General features: G+C 37.1%; 1 protein-coding gene across 15 annotated transcripts in view; it reads left to right on the forward strand.

Annotated features, from left to right (window-relative positions):
* The window catches only part of ERC2 (ELKS/RAB6-interacting/CAST family member 2), a 418139-nt gene that overhangs the window by 210156 nt on the left and 184290 nt on the right, over positions 1 to 23693 (forward strand). For all 15 annotated transcript variants that reach the window (XR_005258403.1, XR_005258404.1, XR_005258405.1 and 12 more), the window contains one exon: positions 9218 to 9378. Coding sequence is in view for 1 of the 15 variants with exons in the window: in XM_038149364.1 (XP_038005292.1) it covers positions 9218 to 9378 (161 nt within the window). In the remaining 14 variants the exon portion in view is untranslated. The remainder of the gene's footprint in view (positions 1 to 9217; positions 9379 to 23693) is intronic.

The raw sequence follows: 23693 nt of genomic DNA on the forward strand, positions 1-23693 counted from the left end.
ATTGGCTAGGAGACAAAAAAAAGGTTTAGTTTTTACAACATTGAGTTGCAGTATTTGCATTTTTATGCTTGTTCCAAGTACTCCCAAACTGATGTGACAGAATTGAAATATTAGTTTTCTTTGTAGATGAGGCAAAGTTTTAAGTGGCAGTTCTTTTTCTTCACTGGGATATATACTCACTGAAATCTATTTTGATTCAGTAATAGTCAGTGTGGCTTGGAAAGTGCAAGTTCTATAATTCAGCATCTTTGTTTTTCCCAAAAATGTGAACTGCTGCTCAATTTTCTCAAAGAGATGGAGATGAACTTTCCAGGAGCTAACCTGGTATAAAAACCATTGTTCTGAAGTTTTTTACTTCCTTTTCCTTCCAATAGTTTTCGAGTAAATATGTTCAGTTTCAGAAGGATGGTATTTCTTGGGCTATCTTCCCACACTTGTCAGTGTTCTCTCCCCGCCCTGATTTTCTTCTCCCACCTCTGTAATCAGAGCAAACCATTCTTACAGAGTTTCTTTTCTGCATGGTGCATGTGTGTAGAATTGTGCACAGTCTTGTCTCTCTGCACCTTTGCAGCACTCGTGTGGCTGTGCAGTTGCGTGTAAGGACCTGAGCAGTTGCTGCACAGTTTCCTGCTGAGCTGGTGTGGCTGCTGCACTGTGGAGGCATCCAAGGGCTCTGTTCCTGCCCTTGGCTTCTGCCAGCTGCTGGCAGTGCTGCTTCCAGAGGCAGCTGAGCCTGTGCCACCACCTCCCATCTGGCTCCCTTCTCACACAAGGTCTGTTTCCTGGGGCTGTTGTTGAATTCAGCTCAGCATCCTGCCCCTCGAGCCCTGCTTCTCCCACCCACAGGGAGTTTCCCTCTCTGGTGTTGGTTGAGGGAGGCACTGTGGTCTGGGACTGATGTACCCTGTGAGATTATTCCTGTGCAGTAGCTGTGGAAATAGTTTTATGGACAGGGAGCTACAGTTTGAGCAAGATTTCTCTTTAGTGCTCTGAAAAATTGACACGCTGATTGTGAACTGCCTTCATGGAGGAATTCCTGTTGACAAATTCTGGGTTGATATTTTTATCCATTGTGATCATTCCTGGCTTATCATGTGTTAATAATGGAGTCCAGTTGTCAGACATTTTGTTGTCCCCTCAGGCCTCCCTGACTGTCCCATGGGCTGCCCTACCCTGGACAGCCTCATGAGCACTTCAGTTCTGTTCCTATTGACTGCTCTCTTCCTGAAGTGACTCTCCAAAGCTGTTTTTAATTGCTTAATTTTTAGCTATTTTATTACCCTATGAGTAAACTTGTGTTGCTTGTGTTCTTTCTGTATCTGAAAAAATTAAATTAGTCAACTATTTGTAGTTCTACTCCATGTGTTCTCCAGTACTTTCCCCATTGCTCTGAATGAATTTGACTCAGGTTTTAACTATCAATTGATACACCAAGTATTAAATTTTTTTTTTGTTAAGAGTTATCTGTAACTGGGTGTGCCAGAGCTAAAGCTTGAGTCTTTCATAGCAGACATACTTGACTTGTCTTAAAGTTATTGATACAGTTGCTATTGCACTATAAACAATAGGAGATAGCATCTCCATGCCACTGAATTCTTTATGTATGCCAAGCCAATAAAATATTGCATAAATAATTTTATAGCAAAAATGCCCTAGGATTAGGTAAACAGGGCAATGTTATCTGTATTAAGAGAAGACCACAGATGTGTCTTCCTTGGGCACTCAGTAGTCCCAGGAACTTTTAAAGGGGGCATGAAATTCTTAGTGCTGCAGAAGCTATATCTTCCAATCAGTTACATGAATCTTTATATTGCTGCCTATTAATATTTATTAATATTCATTGTGTCAAACCTTGTTAGGAATTTTTTTTTTCTGACATTCCTCACATAAAATTATCTGAATATTTTCATACAATAACGTTTTCACTTTAGTGAGTTTTACTTGCTATTTCACAATATATAAGCATGATTCAGGGTGTGGGAAACCTCTTTTATATGTTACCTGTTTGCACTAAGACTTTACACACACCATGTGAATCCCTGCTGTGTTTGGATACATTCTAAGGAAGCATTTCTAACTTTAATAATATACTGGGATTATGGATTAAAAGCAGTGGGGAAATAGCTTTGTGCACTGTAACCTAACAAGCATGCTACGAATCAACTTTTTGGCAAGAAAACTCCCAATTTGCCCTCTCTCCCAGAAGTTGACCTGGTGGATGAAATAGTAGATGTGTGCATGATTCTAGGCATGCCTTCTCCAAAGATCAACATTTGTACACACTTTAGTCACTTTTATACGCAGTGCTATTGACATTAACCAGGGAGGCCGCTCTGACAGCGCTGGGCTCTAATACCAGCTAAAGAGCTGCTCTGCTCTGCTTGCATGGTTTATCTGAAAGGACTCAACACCAAAATCACACAGCCTAATTGTTTTCGGCCCATAAGGGTTCTTTTCCAGATACAATATCCTGTAGGACAGCTGAGTGTCCTACTGAAATCAGCATTTATTCAATATTCAACTCAATTTACTTTACTTTTATTCTTCTGAAAACATTAGATTGAGCTCTGTAATTTATCAATATATTATATCAAATTTGCTTTCACTTGCACATCTATAAAACACTTTTCATGCTACCTTTGTAATTAGGTTTGGACAGTATCAAACAAGTGTAAGAGCAGAGCTAAGGCTACCAGCTGATTAAAAAGATCATAGACTTGCTCAGATGAAACTCAATGGAACAGGGGAGAAAATTAACAAGACATGTCAATGAAATAGCTAATTTTCAAAGTAAAAGCAAAAATAAAAGGATGATGCCTTTTTTTTTCCTTCTCTTTAAAAATGGACTTGCACAGTTTCTCAAGTGCTTGCTCTTGCTTCCATCACGGTGCATGTCTGGGTGAATAAGTTGAATGGGGCCAAGTGTGAATTATAATTAGGCCTTGTCAGCATGAAATTTGCCTTGGAAATTGAACATTTTTTGACTGATTCTTGCATATAGCCTTGAAATATCAGAATGTGACATTATTTACTTCATCATATATATAATAGTGTTTTACTGTTGACGAAAGAGCTTCTGTTTGGGACAAAACATTCCAGCTGCATCTGAGAGTAGTACTCTGTTCCCTTGCCCATCTTTTTCAGTTTTCCTGAAGGTCACATTCACATTTTGTCAGTGGGTTGTTGTACAGTGTATTTTACCTGAAGCTAAGTGAGAATACTGTAACTGGGGGCCAGTTGTGTTTCACAAGATGAAGTGTTTAAATAGATGACAGTATTCCTGGGACACCAGGGGAAGCATCCTTTTTCTTTGGACTTGAGAATAGCTTTTGTTTTCATCTAAGAGCATGACCCTAGAGCACAGAGGTTACCATTATTTAGGTCATAATTTTGTTTGATTTAATAAAAAAAAAGGTGTTGCTTTTAGTTGTTGGTTTGGTTTGGCTTTTTGAACTGATTCAAAAATTCACCCTGTTTATGTGATTATGACCACTATTTTCCAAAATTATTTGATTGTTTTTCAGTTATAGGTGAAATCACCATATTAATTGGAAAACCAAATCACAGATAATGAGTCAAAGAATGACATTGTTGTGGTTCTATATTTTATTGAATTACTGAGGCTTAGAATAAGATGCTCAACGTTCTGCCAGTACCAGAAAAATAAGCCACTTAAATACAGTTCCCAAAACTTTATTTCAAAATCTTAAATTAACATAATAAAGACCACAGCATTAGTAATCCTTATACTAAGGATATCTATTTATTTGGAGCTGTGGGAATCCACTACATTTCAGAATAATTCTCTGTAGAGATGGACATATGTCTCTGTCATAGCACTGTGCTTCTATGAATTAACATGGATGGTAACCACCATGTGACAGCCAGCAATGTAACAGTAAGGAAAGTAAAGAACCTTCTCTCCTGGCCTGTGGTCCCTGCAGGTCTGGAAGGGAAATATGTGCGCTCTCTGTGCTGTGTCTCTTTATCTGATTGAAACAAAACCTTTTGTGTTCTTAACATAGCTTTTAGCAGGAGGATTAAAATACTTTAAATCCTACTTTTGGTAGTGAAGTAATCTCTGTGAGGTTTTGGATGTCATATTCTGCAGCATGGCATTCCATTTGATAATTGTGCTGTTCTGTTCCTAAGGACATGGCCCTGCCCTGGGGACTGATGCTGCAGTGCTTCTGGTGCTTGGTGTTGAGCTGCCAGTGCATTGCTGGCTGATGTCACTGAGCCCTATTTGTCTAGTCTTTTACGACTTGGAAAACCAACCTGGAATTTATAAATACTGCTTAATATTCTGTCAAATCCTTCACTTATTATGTTTATTTTAAAGCTTTAATGCATTCTAGAGTATGGTTACTTTTTTCTTCTCTGACAATTTCTAAAGTTGTGAGACACAGCATGTGTCTAATTTCTTTGTTTGGCAAGGCTCAGGAGCATCAGCCTTCATAACTGTCCTGGTTTTGTTAGACCTGTTTCCTGGCTTTGAGAACTGTGATGGAAGTCAGAGGTGAGGAATTTGTCTATGAATGACAAATGGGATGGGAAGAGAGTAGAGGGGAGGGTGACAAAGAGTTTATTTCCATGTCTTGCAAAGCTCAGGATGACATTTTGCTATGTCTGTTTGCTTTTGTGAAAAACACCTTTGTAATGAAACTGTTGAGGCAGTTGCCCACTGGGAAAGTTTGCATTAGGAACAGGAAGGAACAAGGTATTTACAAACCATCCTGCAGGACAGCACTGGCAGCTGTAAAAGCAGTAGGTCCACATGACTGGTGCTGGCCCTCCTGTAGGTGTATAATTGAATTAGCCACGAGATAAAGTGGTTCCCTGCATGGCCAGCAGCTGCTGGCACAGCATCCTGGCATGATGGGCACTCACCTTCGCTGTGCGAGGCATGGGCAATGTGTTCATGGCAAAGGCTGAGGTCTTCAGCCTGAGAGTCAAAAGAGCTGGTGGGTAGATATTTGGTGTGTCCAAATTCCAGTGTTTATCTGTTTTCCCTCATCTCTTTGAATGTGTTTTCTATGCCCTCTTAGGCCAGTGACAGAATAAATTTGTAGGAAAGCCACAAAGAGAAAGTTTGAGGATTACAGTCTTTCATTTTTTTACAATCTCATGCTTAATCTAAGGGGAAAAACCCCCAAATATTATTTTTATTAAAATAATCTTCACAGAGCTGGAGATAACTGAAATTTATGTAGTGTGTAACTTGGTGTAAAATAAAAGGCATTTCCTTAGGAAATGAAAAAAAAAAAACCTTTCAAAACCACTGGATGGATTCTTACGCTGAATGACTTTTTATCAAAATGTATCCAGCTTTATTGAATGACTGTAATTGTTTGTTAAACTTTTTAAAAAATGTAATGGTTAATATTTTAATATTAAAGTAAAAAAGTCTCTAAGTAGATGGATTTATTAATTTCCTTTTACTTTGTAAAATTCATAAATGATCTGTGTGCTAAAACAAGATTAGGTTTTAAAATAAAATAGGTATGAAGTTTTTGTATAGCTACTGATACTTGAAAAAGTCAGGGAAATCCAAAACTCTAGTATTTATCACCAATATTGTTGCCAAAATGAAGTGCCAACCCTTTAAAGGTAATAGTACTAACCTTGACTGCTGGAATGTTGCCAGCTCATCGTCATCCTGCAGAAATATATTATACTTGAACTGAGAAAACATGCAATTGTCCCTCCCCCTCTTCATTCCCACAAACTGGAGCAGTATTATGTTAGCCTGAGCTGTACTGAGCCGAATCCAATCTGGAATTAAGAATGCTCCAGGGCATTTTTAATAAACTGTCATTCATTTGAACTCTAACCTCCTTTAATTTGCAGAATCTGGTAGCACAGATGTATTCTTCAGCCACATTCATTTTTTTCTTTTCTTATCTTGGTGTGAAACACTGCTGATAGCACTTAAAAATGTGAAGCTGCAGAACAAGTAGAAAGTGTTCTCTGGAAACAGACTCAAAACTAAGAAACAATTGCTGTAGTTTAGTTTGTTGGGTTTCTGCCATTCTGAAATGCAAACTTAACTCTAGTGCAGGTTTTAATAAAATCCTCAAAGTGCCAAGGTCAGTTAAGCTCTTTCTGAAAGTATGAAAAAAAAAAGGCTTTTATTATAAAATGCAAAGGATAAAATGAGGCCGTTGTCTTGCAAAAGGGAAGAAAACCCAGCTAATAAAATATTCAGGGCATAGAATACTCCTGAGCTAAGTGCATTCACTGAGGTTCTCGCCGTAAACTCTTTCAAATTCCTGGGAATTCAAAACATGCAGGGTTTGTGATTAGGAGCATTTACACTGAGGGACAGGGCTGGGAAATGGGAGCAGCTTCCAGGTGGAAACTGCCCCCAGTGCCTCTGCCCCTGCCAGGTGGGGCCGCTGGGCTGGGGCAGGGACTGTCCAAAACCAAAATTTGTATCTATAATACTGCCTTCAGTGGTTAAAGTAAATTTTCTATTGTAACACATCTGCTACAGCTATATCATTAGGGTGAGAGGATTGTTTGTGCAACTTCAGTATTTGCACATTTACATTTGATAGGAATGGTTTTTAAAAAAAATCAGTTTCTTGTGCACATGCCTGCCAGTTGAATTTGGCTGTAGGTGTTGGTAGGACAGTTAACTAGGAAAACGTGCACCCTTGAGCTTGGGTCATATTAGAAAAATGAAGGAAGAACTAGCTGGCAAATACTGTGTTGAAAGTGTAAATGCAAATAAAACTTTCAAGTCGACACGTGTTAACGATTTGTGGTTTTAAAAAGTTTTCATATTTAAGTTTTGAAAGTTTTTTTCCCTTCTGTTTTTAACTTTGATCTCTTTTGTCTGACGATGTAAGAGTATGTTACCAATAGACATTAACAAATCCACAGCTTTGTTTTCCGCAAGTCTTTAATTCTCTTAAATGTTTCGACATGTAAATTATGTGATATATGTGATATGAACTTGGGTGAAGATTCAGTCAATCATCGGGTTGAGTACCAAATTGAGAACATGGAAAGGGAGCACAATGATACTAAAAATACGAAAGTTAAAGAATTCTACTTTTTTACATTTTCATTTGCCCAACAAATCTGCAAGTGGGGAGTGTCTTGGTGTTAAAGATACTGTCTCAAAGCTGGAGTCTGTATGAATTCATGACTTTCCTGTTCTGATTCTCACTACAGTTTCCATTAAGCTGTGTTGTCTGGAATTAAGTGTATGCTCAGCAGAAACTAGGTGCCGTTTTTAAAAGGTACAAGAAAAAGCCTAAGAAATAACCCAGAAGACAGAAATATCGTATGTTTTAGTAGCTGAGTCTTGTCTTTGTTAGAGACAGCATGAGTTTGTTCTTGCACTAAGGCAGAAGATAAAGTACCTGATGTTATATTAGAAATTGAATCTGTTTTTAAAGAAATATGATCTCTTTCCTTCTGGCCTGTTAATTCTTTTTTTTTCATGGTATTTAAGTGCAAATCCAGGTTTTTTATTTCTTTATTTCCCTCAAGTATATGTTCTCTTTGCTGCTTCTAAGAACGTTCACTAGACAGTCATTTTACAAAGGTATCTCAAGTCATCATCTTTCTTCAGTGGAATCTTGCATCTGCAGAGACTCCTGAGTTGCACTCCATGCTGTTTCATTGATGCCACCATTGCACTGCTTTTACTTTCTGAGTGGAAGGTTAAACATCAGTACTTTCAATACTGTTGGTAATTCTGATCTGCATTCATGAAATGCAGCTTCTTATGCTCTGCAGGGTATCAGACTTGTTCTGCTATTTGACTGATCTTATTGGAGTGTTTGTATGGTGTGTAAGGAATAAGTAATCAGTGTGTCATTGGCAAACAGGCTGTGAGTCCTCATTATAATTCATGACATCTCTATTATTTACTTGTATTCTTTATTGAACTTTTTATATAGAAGCCAATCTATATTGGAATTGAAACAAAAATGGCTTATAAGCAATGATTGCCTGCTAGAAGGCTTTAGAGAACAACAGTTGAGCATGAGCTTGGGAGAAGTAGCCACACTGATGAGTACTGTGGAATTTGGTCAGACTCCTCAATCACAGCAAAATTGAACTCCTTTCAATGCTTTGCATAACATGGATGAATGGAATATACCCTCTTTCCCATTTTATTTTATTTCATTTAAAGGTTCTTCCTGAAGTGTTTTCTAGTTTATAAAATAATAATATTTGGACAAAGGAGGTGAGAAAGAACATACAGGAAATAGGACATTCATTATTCAAATCATTATGTCTCACTAAGGAAATCCTGTATTTCACTTTATCTAAACTGTATCATTTGAAGAGGAGGAAATCCCCCTGTCATACTGGTTACTGGAGGCCATTCATGGAAAATGCTTCACCCCACAAATAAAGCTTCTGCTGCCAGACAGGTGTCATTATATTGTCTCCATTCTTTAAATTTCTCCATGACATTTCTCCACACTATGGACAAAAAGGGATCACCCATTTACATTACACTTCATGCTTCAGAGCTTCTCACAGTTATCAGGAGGAAAATATCTTGATTGTTATTAGAGCAGTTACAGACCTTTGAAGTTCAGGATGATAGAATAATTTGATTAGAAGGGACCACTAGGGGCAATGCACTATAAACCTGTACTCAAAGCAGAAATAACTTCAAAGTTGGATCAGATTCTCCCAGCTTCATTCAGTCAAAATCCTAAAATACTCTAGAACTGGAGAGTTTACAATTTCCCTGGGCAACCTGTTTTGCAAAGGTGTGCATTCTTCATGAAAAATGTTGGGTTTTCATTAACACTTTGATATCAAAACATGCATCTATAGCTGCATTTAAAATTTCTAAAATAACTTCTATGATGGGTTACCACCACCCTGAATTTAAATAATAAAAATGGTGCAGGACATATTTATAAATTTTATCTATATGTGGCAGTGGCCCAGGTTAAATAGGTTTCTGGTGTTAGCTCTATTTTGTATAAATAGTGTTTATTGCTAATGGATTCATGGAAACTTTGAGGGTTTTTTTGGTTTTGAAACACTACTGTTAGTTTTTAAAACTGTAAGTTTTTTACTGTTTTTACTGTTAGTTTTTTCTATCAGTTATGATGGAAAGCTATATGAGCGGCTATTTACAGAAAATAATTCCTTTAGTGTGATCCCCCCGTATTTATATGGATTTAACATTTTCTTGTTGTAAAGAATATGGAGTTGAAAATGTCCTCTCTCTCAGGTAGAAGAGCTGATGAATGCACTGGAGAAGACTAGACAAGAATTAGATTCTACCAAAGCCCGTCTTGCCTCAACCCAGCAGTCTTTGGCTGAAAAAGAAGCACATCTGGCTAACCTGAGAATAGAGCGAAGGAAACAGCTTGAAGAAATTCTAGAAATGAAGTAAGTACCTTGATTTGTCTAATTTCTAGGGAAAAAAAAAAAACCAAAAAACCTGCTTTTGCCATAGGAGAAAGTTTTCATGAGGGTTTCTTGTGTTATTTAAGTCTCAATCTAAGGACTTCTAATAGTTTTAAGACACTTACATTCCTTTAAAAGCACAGAAGTGCAAACATCTTCATTTTAGGAGTACTCAACATTTTTTGTAAGTTGTCCTTTGTTGCATGCAAATAGAAGTATCAGTACTATATAACATCTTTGAGAAACCGAAAATCTAGAGCCCCATCTCTCAGTGGGAATGCAATGCTGGAATCTCTGCCAGTGTCACATGCAAGGGATGGGAGTTATTAACTTCCTATTGATGGTGCAAGGCTTGTTGCTTTGAATTGGTTAAAAACACCCCCAAAATAACAAAGAATTTTTGCATACACTTTACCACTGTGTATGAGTTCAGAATGAAAAAGGAAGAGAGACATATAATTTAAATCTAACTTCCTCCATGCAAAGAAGAGTAAGTATCTATAATTATGGGGCATTAAAGTTCTGATATGATCTTTAAAATTGGCAAAAAAAGGATGAACCTGCTATGACTTGGCTAGGCTGATAATTATGTAGTTAACATTCAACAAAGAAAAATCACAGTTGCAATTTTGAAGCAGGTTTTTTGCGGGAGGAAGCAATATATAACTTCAGGTCAATTTTTACAGTTACCCTTGATTTTAAAGGAAGGGAAGTAATCTGAAAAAATGGTTTTCATAATGTCATTGTAAATAAGGCAAAGTGGAAATGGAGTCACATACTTAGTGGGGTTTTATAAAAGTGGATTTTAAGAATGTCTGCCAGGTAATACAGGTGCAGAAATACTGTAATGGAAGCACAAATGTTTCCAGGGATATCTAAAGAATTTCAGGTTTTGATTTTAATGAGGTCTACATCCATACAGAAAAATGGACTCACATATTAGAATTAGAATACTGTGGGACATTATATTTTATAAGATACATTTTAAAAGTTTTTTAAAAGTATGAAGTTATATGTACATATTCATTTCCCATCATAACTCAGATTCTCAGTGCCAGTTATCTATTTTCTGTATAGTGCTTTGGTCTGGTTCCTCAAGTGCTTTTTTTTTTGTTCTAATAATAAGATTTTTTTTAAAATCATAATTAACAATGGCTGAACAAAATAGAGGAAAAATCTGTAGTTCTGTTAGTGTGACTTTTTAAATTTGGTACACAAAACCTCACAGAACAATCTGGAAAACGAGGTTGGCAAAAACTGGTGAGGTAGAACTCATTTTGAGAAAAGCTGTTCTATTTTATGAATGAAGGGCTGAATAGTATTACAAGTGAAAGACTCAGCAGCAAAGATCCTAGGTTTTTAAAATATTTTAAAATTTCTTTTTTAAACTTTAATTTTTAATTTTTTAATTATAATTTTTTAAAATTTCTATTTGTTGTTTAAAAAATTCAGTATCGAGTGATTACAGTTTTTGGCTACCAGTTTCCAGTTAAATAGGCATGAAGTGTGTGTTTAAGGACATTCATGATGATTTCCTATGCTTATATTATGTTCAAGTTCCAACCATAACTCTGCATTCTAGGCCCATCTGGCTGTCATTGTCAAGATCCGTCTTAATTTAGAGGCCACAATCAGTTGTCAGTTTTAGAAAACTTCTTCAATTATCATTTCTTGTTCCCATATACATTTGGTTATTTATGGAAGTTTAGAATAAAAAGGGAGAGCAGCCTGGTCTTGTACATATCTGTTTGGTCTTTTTGAACTGGAAAGAATATAAGTACCCATTAAATGAGAGGTAGTTTGAGAAAATCAGTTCTTTCTTAACTTGTTGCCAATTTGTGAAAAAAATAAGGTTTATTTTAAAGAATTTGAAAGTGTAAGTTTGAAAAAGGAGTTGCAGTTGCATGTTAATTTCTGAATTTTTTTGAAATGTCTATTAAAAATATTACTATATTAGTTCTGGAGGAAATATTTTTGCTATGGTCATATTATTTTAGCAGTGCACACATAACTCATACTGACATTAATGGAAGTTATGCATACATGTTAACAGTAAAATGCAGCATGTGTTCAAATCCATCATTTTGTCTAATTGTCTTGTTGCTTTGTGCTCTTTCTATGTCTGAGCATAAAGCAAAAATCAATGCACTTTTTATATTTTAGTAAATGATACTTCAAAAAATCTCTAGTGCATGGTGTGACAAAAGCCATGGCAATGTTTTTTTTTAAGAAATGTATTTATCATCCATAGAAATATTTCAGTTGGCTGAGCTTTAAATATGGTAGTTAGAAATATGTCCTAAGACTGCTTTTTCCAGAGATTGTTTTTGTTTTCTGAGAGTCCACAAGTAGGAGCACAACCTCCTGAGAACTTCACAAGGCTTGCCTAGAACAGCTTATTCATTTTGTAACATGAAGAGCTTGAGGGTAGGAGAAGTTTCAGCACTCTGATGTGGTGGAGGTTTGTCAGATGTTTCAGCAATGCCATATTTGTGGAGCATACTTTCATGACCACAGTGCTTTCATACAGATCTCCTTTCCTATGTGGCGGTTCCTTCCAAAACTCATAAACCTGCTTGTAACAAAATTAGGTAGCTGTATAGATAGATAAATGAGTATTTACATAATATTAAAATTGCCTTATATATATATGTATGTGAAATAAATGCCTGCCCTCATGGAAAGTGGGTTTTGCTCCATGGGACAGATCAACTTTTTAGAAAGGGTTGAAATTATTTTCCCTTTGGAAGATATAAAGTTTGACCTGGAGAGCCAAAAGTCATAAAAGAAAATCTAATGACATGTGGTGGAAAATATATAAAAATGATTGTCACTCTTTTTGTAAGTTCAAGTTTTAAACTATATGCATTTTATCTTCAACTGCATCCTCTAAAGTTAAAAAGAAAATACAAAACGGTAACACCCAAGCTTCCCCCTAACTTTATCAAAATTAAGTGTTTTCTTGGTTGAAAATCTTTAAGTTAACTTTCTGTGATGCTTACTCTATTTGTTGTTTAAGTGCAAGGTTAGAAAATATTTCATTGTGCTTTTGCATTAATTTGATGATCTTTCAGTGATGTAGTTACATGTGGCAAACACTGTACTTAGTGAGTGGCCATGTGATTAATCCCCCAAAAGACAAACTTTGTGTTTTGACCTGAAGATCTGACAAGTCTTAATTTTTGAGATTTAGTTGTTAATTACTGAGTGTTTCCTCTATTAACTCAGCATACTCACTGCTCTGAAGCTTTCAGAATTCTTGCCAAGAGTTTGAAAGGCGTTTTCCTTGCCTTAAATAGAGTTCATGCCATCACCTGTGGGTATTGCTAAATCAGATTTGATGGAGTTGACTTTGCCCTGAAATTCACTACAAATTTCCAGAAGAAAATGTATTTTCCCTTATGTGAAATAAATTGGATAGTTAGTAATGAAGCATTAAAGAGCTCCTAAGAAAAACCCAGCTACTAGTTATTTTATTCAGTAACAAAAACAGAACATTACTGTGCTGTCCAAAAAATATACTTTAAATTAGATTTTGCAGTTAACTTTCTTACAGTGACAGTATAAAATTAAACATCCCTTCCTTTAAGTCTGGTCACCATTTCTTTCACTGTAAAGAATAGAAGGAAATTTCTTTTCTTTGTTTTTTAAATAGATTTACTCATTTAAAAGCACCTGTGTACAGTCAGGGATGAAATAGTTGTGGGAAGAAGGGGATAAAATGTTTTTTCCAGCAAGCATTCAGTCTCAGCAGCTGCCCCTCTGTGTACAAGTGCTGAGCACTCAGTGCCCTTTGCCTGCTGGGTCAGTGGTTCAGCTGCTGGGCCAGAGAAGGAGAGGGCACTTGGATTTGCCACTAGATGCCAGTCTTGGGTGCAGGACCATGATTTGGGTAGGAGCAGCTCTATGGGGCAGGGAGGAAGCTTGTCCTGCTAGGAGGAGAATGTGCTTTTTCCCCTTGTCTGTCACCAGGTCTGACTGGTGTCCTCCTGCCTTGTAGAGCAAGAGCTTCAGGCATGGAAAAGAACGTAAATGGCTTCAAGTGGACTTTTCAGGATATTGCAGGGATGAAGAGGGTCTTTGAATGGATTCTGGAAGTCAGGGGTCACAGCCTAAGGGAAAGACTGTGTAAAATGTAAAACTAAGAAGTCAGAATTTGTACAGAAGTCAAAATGCTCTATGAAGTACTAGTGGCAGAAGAATAAGAAAGTTTACCATTCATCTGGTTTTCTGCAGACATACCCCTTTTTTCCATCTATAAATTTTACTGGTGTATAAGTTGGGGATTTCACATCTGTGTAGCAGCTCAGCAGGAGTTTCAGCTCTGACAAGAGCTGTTGGATGTCCAGAGAATCTATCTAGATGTGTTTCCAGCACCTGGACAAATCAGCTCATGTCCCTGCCTTACATTATCCGATTACTATTTCCATCCATCACCGTCTGAAACTGACACCTGGGGAGGGAACTCAACATGTTTGCCTTTATTTATGTCCTAATTGCTCAACCCTAAGAGGTTCTGACACCCACAGGAGAGTGGTTTCTTCCTCATTGCTGTGGGTACAGCAATAGTGAAAGGGCTTCTGAAATCTGTGTGTGAGTAGTAAATCCAGTGCATCTGGAATGTTTCAGAGTAATTATGTATGCAATTCACCTGTTCAGGGCAAGCACAGGCCAGAGGCATGACACTCATTGACAGGGAAATCCCTGATGAAATTGCAGGGACTCGTATGTAGCCATGAAGTTAATTTCCTCTTTTTTTTTTTGGTTGTTACATACAACATGAAGGAGGAGGAAAAGAATATAGTAAGGTAGAAGAAATTGGCAAAGTGATTTAGGGTTGGAATTGCTCTTTGAAATGTGTGGAACTCACTTCTTTAAACCACTTTAAAGAATGGCTTCCCTACAGACCTGCCTGCTTTCAGTGTTACAGCCAGGCAGAGCATTCCCCTGCACCCATCTTTTCCAAAAGAAAAGCAGGAAGGGAGATAATCCGTTCTCTTCCCTATGCTGGAACCTGAGGTGTTTCACTAGAAGGTGTGGGCAGAGTTGCTTAGTTTATGCTCCTTTTGAAATGCTAGGATATTCTAAAAACAGCCAGTACATACCCTGGGAATAGTTTTAGGCTGAATGAGCAGTAGTGGATACATGACATTAAATGAGTCTCTTTGAAGTTTAAGCAAACACAACAAGGGTCAGATTTCTTATATTATTAATAAAGTATTTGGAAAGAAGAATTTTTTCTGCTTTTCCAGCTTATTTCAGCTTATATGTAGAGAAGGATAATTTCTCTAATGTGAATTCTTTAACATCTGTTTACTCAATAGGTTAGATAACAGAATCTGTATAAATAGCTGTGAAGAAAAAATTTTCAGGAAGAAATTTACTATTTTTTTATAATTTTATTAGAAAGATTATTTTGACTTGTTGCAGCTGTGGTAATGTCTACTATAAACATGTTCAGATAGCAAGCTGATTGTCTCAAAAATTGTACCATTTCAAATGCAGAACACTAGACTGTTTTTTAGTAACCTGTGGACTGCTTCAATTTAATTGTAGGATTCATGCTGAGAGTGTAGAGAGTCATATCCCAAGTTAAATACAAACAAACCAGCAGGATGTTGATACAACTGTGACTTCCATAGGAAGTAGTTAGAATGGTAATGTGGTCTCCTAACTTGGGTGGAAAGTCTCTTGTGACTGTTTTTGCCCCACAGACCTGTAACACAGCATGCCTTGACTAACATTTTTGACACCAACTTGCAAACACCATAAAGATTAGAGAAGGCCAAATGAAGGCTTTGTTCTCTGGAACAGAAGCTTTCTTGACTAAAATGAAAAGATGTTTTTCTTTTGTAAACAACGAAGGGGCTCTAAGCAGTAAAATGTTTCTCTTTGTGAGAATAGAATGAGTGAGCTGTCAACTTGTCAGTGCTTCTCTTAAAGACATATGAGTGTCACCAAGTTCCTACTTAGGTTCCTCTGTTCAGATTAAAGGATAGTATACTTTGATTTTATTGTATAAGATTCAAAATGTTGGAAATTTCATCAGCATGGGAAACAAAATTATTTTCCTAATTTTGTTCTTTTTAAGGTCATAATTTACTTTTAAAATAGGTTGTCACCTGCTGTTGAAGGTTAGTAAGATGAGTTTAGGATTTCTACAAACTGTGGTATGAGAGGCTGTGTTTTGCCTACTTTTATATCAATATTCAAGTAAAGGAAGTTGGATCCTTTCCCATTTTTTCCTGTCCCGTTTAGACAGTGGGAGAGGGCAGGAGCAACCTTTTCCAAGTGTTTCTAGGGAGACAATGTCTTCCTCTCTTTTATGGAAAGGTAGCAGTGCTTATGTCACAGAGGCATTGTCTGAAGGCAAACCAGGAGTTCAGACATATTCCAGACAATGGATATTATGGTTTTAATAATTAAGCATACTTTTCTGAGCTAGAAAACAAGTCTGGCTTGTTTTTTTCATTTCATAAGGATTTTGTCTCTAGTTGTACAAGTGATCTTTCAGGTTTCTTTGATCCACATGATTTGAGGCACCTGCCAGGCAGAAAGAGAATTTGGTGGTCATTCCCAATCTCTATCCTAGGAGTGCACCTTGCTTTCCAGTTTTGTTGCCATTGTTCTTTACCCATTCTGATACCTTGCCTTAATAGAAAAATAACAATTAGTGCTCCAGCAAACATTTTGTATTGGAAATTCTACAATACTTATCTGATTTTCCAAAAGATTTATTTTACAATACTTTTCTTTTCTTTTAGTACTTTTCCCAGGACCTGAATGATAGAGAGCAAGGGGATCCTGCAGCTGCTTTATGAGGGAGATACTTAAAAGACTTCTGAGTCTGGGGAGGGTAAGGCAGGGAGAGGATATGCTTGAAGACTCAGAAGGAAGGCATAAACTCAGTGTAGAGTTTAGCCAGATCTCCCAGCATGAGGAGTATCAGGCACTTGCTGAAGTGAATCAGTGATCGATTTGAAGGGGAGAAGTTCTGCTTTGTGGAGTGGTTGCCTGGTGACCTTCTGCAACTTGCCTCCACAGAGACATCAGCTGATCCCAAAAGGGGTTAGACATTCACAGACAAGAGCTGGCTCTTTATGGACTTCTTTATACTATTTGGTTGTTGTTCTTGACCTGTGTTCCTAAAATTTATCTTCTGTCTGCAGTATCAGCTCTTTTCTCCCACATTGCTCACTTTCACTGAAGCACACATAATGATAAAATTATTTATAACCCATTTTAATTTTAATTTTTAAGAACCAGTTATATTGAATCCATAATAGATTATGGAAAAATCAATGGCCACACTTTGAATGGCCTTTTGTGTCTTCTGTTGCCCTATAGTGGACAAGTGGATTTACAAGATGATGTAAGTGACAAAATGATTGGTTTAAAGTGCAGGTTATAAGTGAGATATGACAGTTACATGACATTTTCTAGTGATTTAACCACTTAGAAGACAGGCACTATTAACAGTGTTTCAGGTTTACAGGTGTTTCAAACTGCTTGAAGGATGTAGAGATGCAGAGTATTCTAGCCTTCTGTAATGTGAATGAAAATGTGAAGGAACAATTGCAGTTGAAAGTCATTACCTTTACTTTTCCCATTATTTTCTTTTTCCTTTTAAATCAGTCTCTTTAAATTAAAATGCTTTTCTGTTTTTTATGTTTAAGTATGTTAGGGGTTAAAATTTTCTAAGGAACCTTGTTATTTTTATCTGAATTTCAATTACTGAGCAGTTTAGCAATCTTCTAGTTAAAGAAGAAAAAGTGAATATGCTATCTACTAAGTATTAAACACTTTTTGTATGGTTTGTTTTGCATAATTTCTTTATTTGCAAAGTTAGAAAATATAAGGAATAGAAAAGAGGGTACCCTGCAATTAGTGATCTTGACAAAGCTGCGTATACTATGTTTTAAACGGACCTTAAAAATAATTTTTTTAGGTAAAACAATAATGATAGTAAAAATTATTAGATAGGATGGCATTTGTTTGGAAGTTCAGCCAGCATGGGAATGTAGAGGCTGTCACTCTGATAATACACTCAAAAGAGCAAATGGCTCAAAAGTCAGAAAGGAAGGAGTAGGAGGCTGAAAGTGAAAAAAAAGGAAAAAGTTAGGCTACTGTTTCATGGATTTTTTTAAAGCTGACTGAATTACGCCCTTGTCTACTGAAACCCTCTTAGTGTAATTCCCATTGGCCTCCGTGACACCTAGGGCAGCACTGATCAACTGCAGGCTCCCATAGTCCTAACCTCGGCCAGCTCAGTATGGTTCTAGCAGATGTTTCTGCATTTTAAACCTCAAAATATGATGGGTCAGGGTTTTGGTGGTTTTTTTTTTTCCCTTTTTCACGTGGCAAATCTTGCATACTTGAGACGCAGGCCATGCAATTCAATGATAGGAATTATGAGCTGAAGGTGTCCCCTGTGGGATAATGCTGAACTTAATGTAAACCCAGATCTTTGAAGATGGAGAAGCAAAGAAATTTAAAGGTTTGGATCATTTAAACTAAATGGTGGATTATTCTTTAATATTGCATAAAAATGCAAAATATAAAATGTGCTTAGAAATGCATGTTTTCTGTTAGAAGGCAAAGGTCTTATAAGGTCAGGAGAGAACAGAGTCAGAAGCAATTAAACAGGAGCAGTTTTCCTATCAGCAGAAGGGAAGGGTTTGATTAGCTTTCTCTGCCTTCCCATTACTCCTGAGGTGCTGTGGAGTCAATCCACTGCTACCTTCTTCCTGTGCTTCCTTCGTCCACCCCATGCCCCCAGCAAAACAAGTACTTCCCTCTGTGCTGTGGAAAACTATCTAAATTCCCATTCCTTAGTTCCCTCCAGTTGTGTTCTTTTGTGTAGTAAGGTGCAAGGTGTGCTTGAAATTTTGTGCTCTCTTGCCCAAGAGGGTTCACTGATTCTCTTGTGCTTTGTAAGGTGTGAGCTCACAGGGCAGCCTCCCTGCCTGCAAGGCCATAAGTAACATTTACTCTTGTGTTTAATTCTATAAGAATTTATCCTCCTAGAGGTCTGTACCTCTATCTTGAAATGAGTAAAAAATTTGCCTTTTGGAGGAGGAGACATGCTTGTGGTGGTGTTGTTTGTGCCTTCCCTCTGAACCATGTCTAGATTACTGATTGTGACCCTGACAAGACTGATCCATCCCCTTTATTAATACAGTGCCAGGTATTATGGGTTCCCATCCATCATAACTGTATTATACAAGATAATAATAAAAGCATGCATGACATTATGACTGTCAACACTATCTGAACAATGTAAATACAGAAACATTGCAGCAAAAAAGAGAATTTTTCAAATGCAGTTGGTAAAATATGACATAGCACACAAAAATGTGCTAAAGCTCTACCTTTCAAGGAACAGCACCTCTCAATGCTGTGTTGCTGTTCAGCAGAGACTAACAGATCATGAATTATGTGATGACAGTGAAAATCAGGATGAGCTCATCTCAATTTTCTCTGATTGGGAACAAAGCTGGCTAAGTCCATGCTGTTGTGCAGTGTATCAAGGTATCTCAGCAAAGAAAACCCCTGTTTAAGAAAGTACGTTGCAGAAGTCTGTGCTAAGTCCTGTAGTCAAGCTGTTTTGTTCAGCATAAACATCACCTTAAAAGGACACCTTGGCTTGCTTCCTTGGGGTCAAGTGGCTTCAACTGGATAGACAAACTTTTCAGGGTGAAACAAAAGCTGGGTGACAGTACAAACTTACACAGAATATCTTTAGTAAAAAATTTGATGGTTGTTGGTAAATAGAAATGTTACTTTTGTAGGGGAGCTTGCATAATTTTAGTTGGAGTACCATGCTTATTGTGTCACATTTTAGTACTAAAAGCTTTATTGGGGGATGCAAGTGAAAGGTTTGATATATTTTTTACCTCATGTTTAATAATGATTTTCTCAAAACCCATCTAGTTTCAATTTTGTAAATGTGCAGATACTGAAGAGGAAATGATGATTTATTTGCTTTGATTAGAAATGTAACATACTTTTTTGTGGTTAAACTCTTCCCGGTTTCTAACCACTCCTACCTCAAACATGTAGTTTATCATTGTTGCATCCAGCTCTGACCAAAATGAGGCCACACAGGACTCTGATGATGACCATATTGTTAAAATCATTCTAGTTATGATGGATTATTCTTCTCTGCTTCCCAACAAACTTCTTGCATAGTTTGAACGCCAGCTTTCACAATCCTCATCTTCCAGGTGGGAGGGTGAAACATAGATTGGTCTAACAGAGAGAGTCATTAAATGTGCTGCTTTGTTCTTTTGGTTTCCAACCTCCTTGCCTTTATTAGGGTTAGGGAACAGAGGTAGGTACTGAGTAGAAGATGACAAGGGAAGGTTTTTTTGCATGAGGGGACTTTGTGGTAGTTGTGGTCACCTGTCTGCATGTTATGGCAAACTGTCCCAGAGGCTGGTTAAGCGCAGTTGGTAGGGAGAGCTTTTAAACTAAAAGGAGCATTTACCCCCACTCTAAAAGCCCTCAAATACAGAATACTGTCATTTTGGTAACTTGTGAATTTTTTTTATGGGCTGGATAACTTCTTCCATCTCTTGCATGACTACCTTGAGAAGTTCCCTGTGTGGTCAGTAAACAAAAGGGAAGCAATTGATGTCTATGAGGTTTAAAGGAGCTGGTGTTGGGACTAGTGTGAATTCAGCAGCAAAAAGCAGGGATTATTACCTAACACCTAAAGAGTAGCAGCCCAAGAAGCAGGGTAGATCATCATCTAACATCCAGCAACCTGATACCCTCTTAGCAGAGTGGAAAATGCTCTGACATTCATGAGCTTGAAGGAAAAGACTTTGTACCTAATGAAAAATGCTAAAATTTGCAGCAGGCTGAAACAAACTTGATTGCTTTCCAGTTTTGTTTTGGGTGCTCATTATCCTTTGTGCCCAGCTGGATTATTTTGTCAACAACTGACAGCAAACTGCCGAAATGAAACCAGTGTTCCTGTTCTTGAGTCTATGCATCCCACCCAGGTACCCACTGTTCTATTATAAAAGTACTACAAGGATCCAAACAGGAAGGAAATTTACTTACAGGATTTTCACAATTCTAGTAAGGAATAGAATTTATAGTTTTTCTCTCAGCATAATCTCCCTTCAACACTTCAATACTGTAATGTTTTGTTTAGTCTAACGTAGATTTTTGGTAGTATCCAGTCTAAAAATGAATCTAATTAACAGATGACTTTAGGAAATCCCTCCTGTAATTTAGCAGCTAAATGAATAGGGGATATCAGTATCTGACAACCAAGTTCCACTTAAGGTTAATGTAACTATTACCTCATTAGTACATGTTTCCACTTTTCAAATAAAACCTTTATTGATCTAAATATGTATTTAACGAAGGACTAGATGAACTTAAAGGAAATTGGCTTTGTGAAATTATGCTGCCTTTATTGATACTGACTAGCTTTATAAATGTTTATCCTAATTATGTTTTATTGTGATAAAAAAAGATTGCACGTACTCTGCCATTTTTGTAAAGTGAGCTGTTGGAGCTTTTTTTGTTCAAGAGGAGGGTAGGGTATGGAGAATAGTCCAGCTCCAGAGAGGAGGCCCCTCACAGGCCATATGAATCCACTTACATGTAAATTGCTTGTCTGTATGAATTAAGGTGAAGGTTATGAAAGAACTGCATTTCTGTGTTTATTGTAGGATTTTTGACAGTCTCTTTCCTCTTTCAAGTAAATTTGGCTTAAGTCCACAGTCAGTACAGTTTTAAGTAAACTCCTCTTTTGTTACATTAACAAGGTTATAACATCACTGAAGGAGATTTCCAGCTGCATGAATTGAGGCCTGAGCATGCAGAGTAAGGGGATAATTAAAACCTTAGGGTGAGTGAGTTAAACTACCAGCTCAAATTGGATAAAAGGCTAATTGTCCATAGCAACATAGTGAGTGTTTCTAAATATCTGTGAAATAAAGATAAATATTCCTGGCTTTTTAATTGCTTTGTAAATTCTCAGAATCAGATTATATTTTAGGGCATAACAAAAATCAAGAGAAAGTAAATAGAAGGCCAAAGAATCATTTTCCAGGTATTATTTTATTTTAGTTATTAATTGAAAAGCAGAATTCTTTTGAGGACTTCATTGAAATTCTGACTTTCTTTACATTTCAGGAAGCATTTTTGTGTAGGAAGTATGAGCCTCACTGTGTGATACTGTATATCAGAATGGACTGGTCGGTGCTTTGTCAAAATTTGTCATATCTCTCTTTCCTTCCTCCTTTTTTTCATTATTGAGAGTGGAGTTACATACCTTTGGTGACCCTCAAGAAGATGACATAGAGTCAGGCAAGATGATACATTACCACAAAGTTAAAAAAACAGAATGGGTTGTAATGGCAGCTTGTACTGAACTAAATGAATTGTGAAGGCCCATTTGTTATTCATTAGGAGAAGCAGAGCAGATACTGTTCTGCCTTCATAGGGAGCCTTTAAACTTAAGGTCATTTTATACTAGTACCCTTGTGGCATGGACAGCATTTAATACATTTTTAACAGCTTTTACATTTCCATGGTTTGCAGCAGTGCTTGTTGAATCATTTCTCTAATGAAGGTGTTTTAAAGTAGTTTAGAGTTACTTTGGGGGAAAACCAGGAAAAAAAAGAAATAATTGGGTTGATGAAGTGTCTTTATATACTAAAGAGCTAAGCAGGCAGAACATATTGCTGTGAAGTAATGCGTGCTGATTCCCCCTGCTACAGAAGTACAGCCCTGGGGAGCTGTGCTTTTTTGTTGTTGTTGATTTTGTTTGGGGAGGGCTGTTTTTTAAAATGTAAGTAGAATTAAAGTTGCTTTTATGACAGTAGTCATTCCTCTGGGGAAGGAAGGTCTGAAGATAAAAATTTAGGCATATTTTTGAGCTATTTCTGAGTTGCTCAGGAGTCTGATGGAGAACATGCAACATTTTGGCATTTTTTTGTGAAAGTGTGTACAATGCTTATCATAACCCTTGATGTAGGCGTCTAAGGAACCCATCATAAAATGAATGTGGAGTGGAGGGTAGAATTTCACTCATCAAAATAAATGTTGGTTATTTCATTGCCTCTCAAATGGTTCAGTGGTGCTGTGGAAAGTCAAAGAAGAAAGGTAGGTACCAATATCAAACACTCTGAGAATAATTTCTTCAAAAGCGCTGAACAATTCTAAAATTTTATTAGCTTGAAGAATGATTTGTAACTCAATGAAGGGTTTAATAAACCTAGCTAAAGGAAGTAATAATTTCACAAGCTCACATTTATTTTATTTTTCAGAAATGTAATATAAAGAACATCCCTGTAAAAGGAGAGGTCCAGTATGAACTACCTGTGACACTTTGTCAAAGGTGTTGTCCCTTTAGCACAGAGCTATCTCCTAAGCTGAGGATTTTACCAGTAGCTCCCAGTTCTGGAGTTACTTCTGGTGCAATCCTCACTTAAACACCTCTTGGGTTGCCATTGCTTGGGCATCTTGTAACATCCTCAGATGGATTCTGTAGCAGCTGTGATCAATGAAACACAAGGCAGCCAAAACATTTCCTGTATGCCTCCAGAATGTTCTCTGCATCATGTGACATTAGGATGGTCCCTGTGACAACTGTGCCAACTGGGGCATTCCAAGAAAAATTCCAGATGTTTGTTCTGCCACTGGAAAGCAATACTTGTAGTCACATGTTTTGACTCAGTTTTCCAGAGTTCGAACAGGTTAAAAAAGCCACAACAAACCCAAGCAAAGGAAGCAATAATAATCTCTTGAACACTGGCACACATCAGACAGTTCACAGTAATGACTACTGAATCAAGTAGAGACACTAGGAGGAGAAACATCTTTTCTAGAAAGATTGTTCATATTTTAACATCCTGTTACAGTGAATCTGTTGAGACCTTAAAAATTAAATTAATATTCACTAAATAAGACCCTAAATTTGTCTCAGCTGATCTGTAGTTATCTTTAAGTATGCCTTCTATAAGTAGTGTAAGAAGACTTTGCTTGTGGAAATGTTCAGTGACCGACTAAACTTTGAGCTTGTTTTAAATAGTGTGACTGTATGTGTACATCCTTGACTGAAATTCAATTATAAAAGTTGTCCACCCCAGTCATGTAAATGTACATGTCTGGCATATAAAAACCCCAGACACAGGTGATGGCCAGGCTGACTTTTATAAGAAACAGCTTTTTTCCTACCCTGCATTTTTTAGAAGTAGCTTGGTTTTGAGATAATATAAGTGTACCTATGGTGGCTTATTTTCTTTGATCCTGTGCGAGTCAGCCCTATGAGT

The sequence above is a fragment of the Motacilla alba genome, chromosome 12, assembly GCF_015832195.1.
Source record: "Motacilla alba alba isolate MOTALB_02 chromosome 12, Motacilla_alba_V1.0_pri, whole genome shotgun sequence".
Lineage (NCBI taxonomy): Eukaryota > Metazoa > Chordata > Aves > Passeriformes > Motacillidae > Motacilla > Motacilla alba.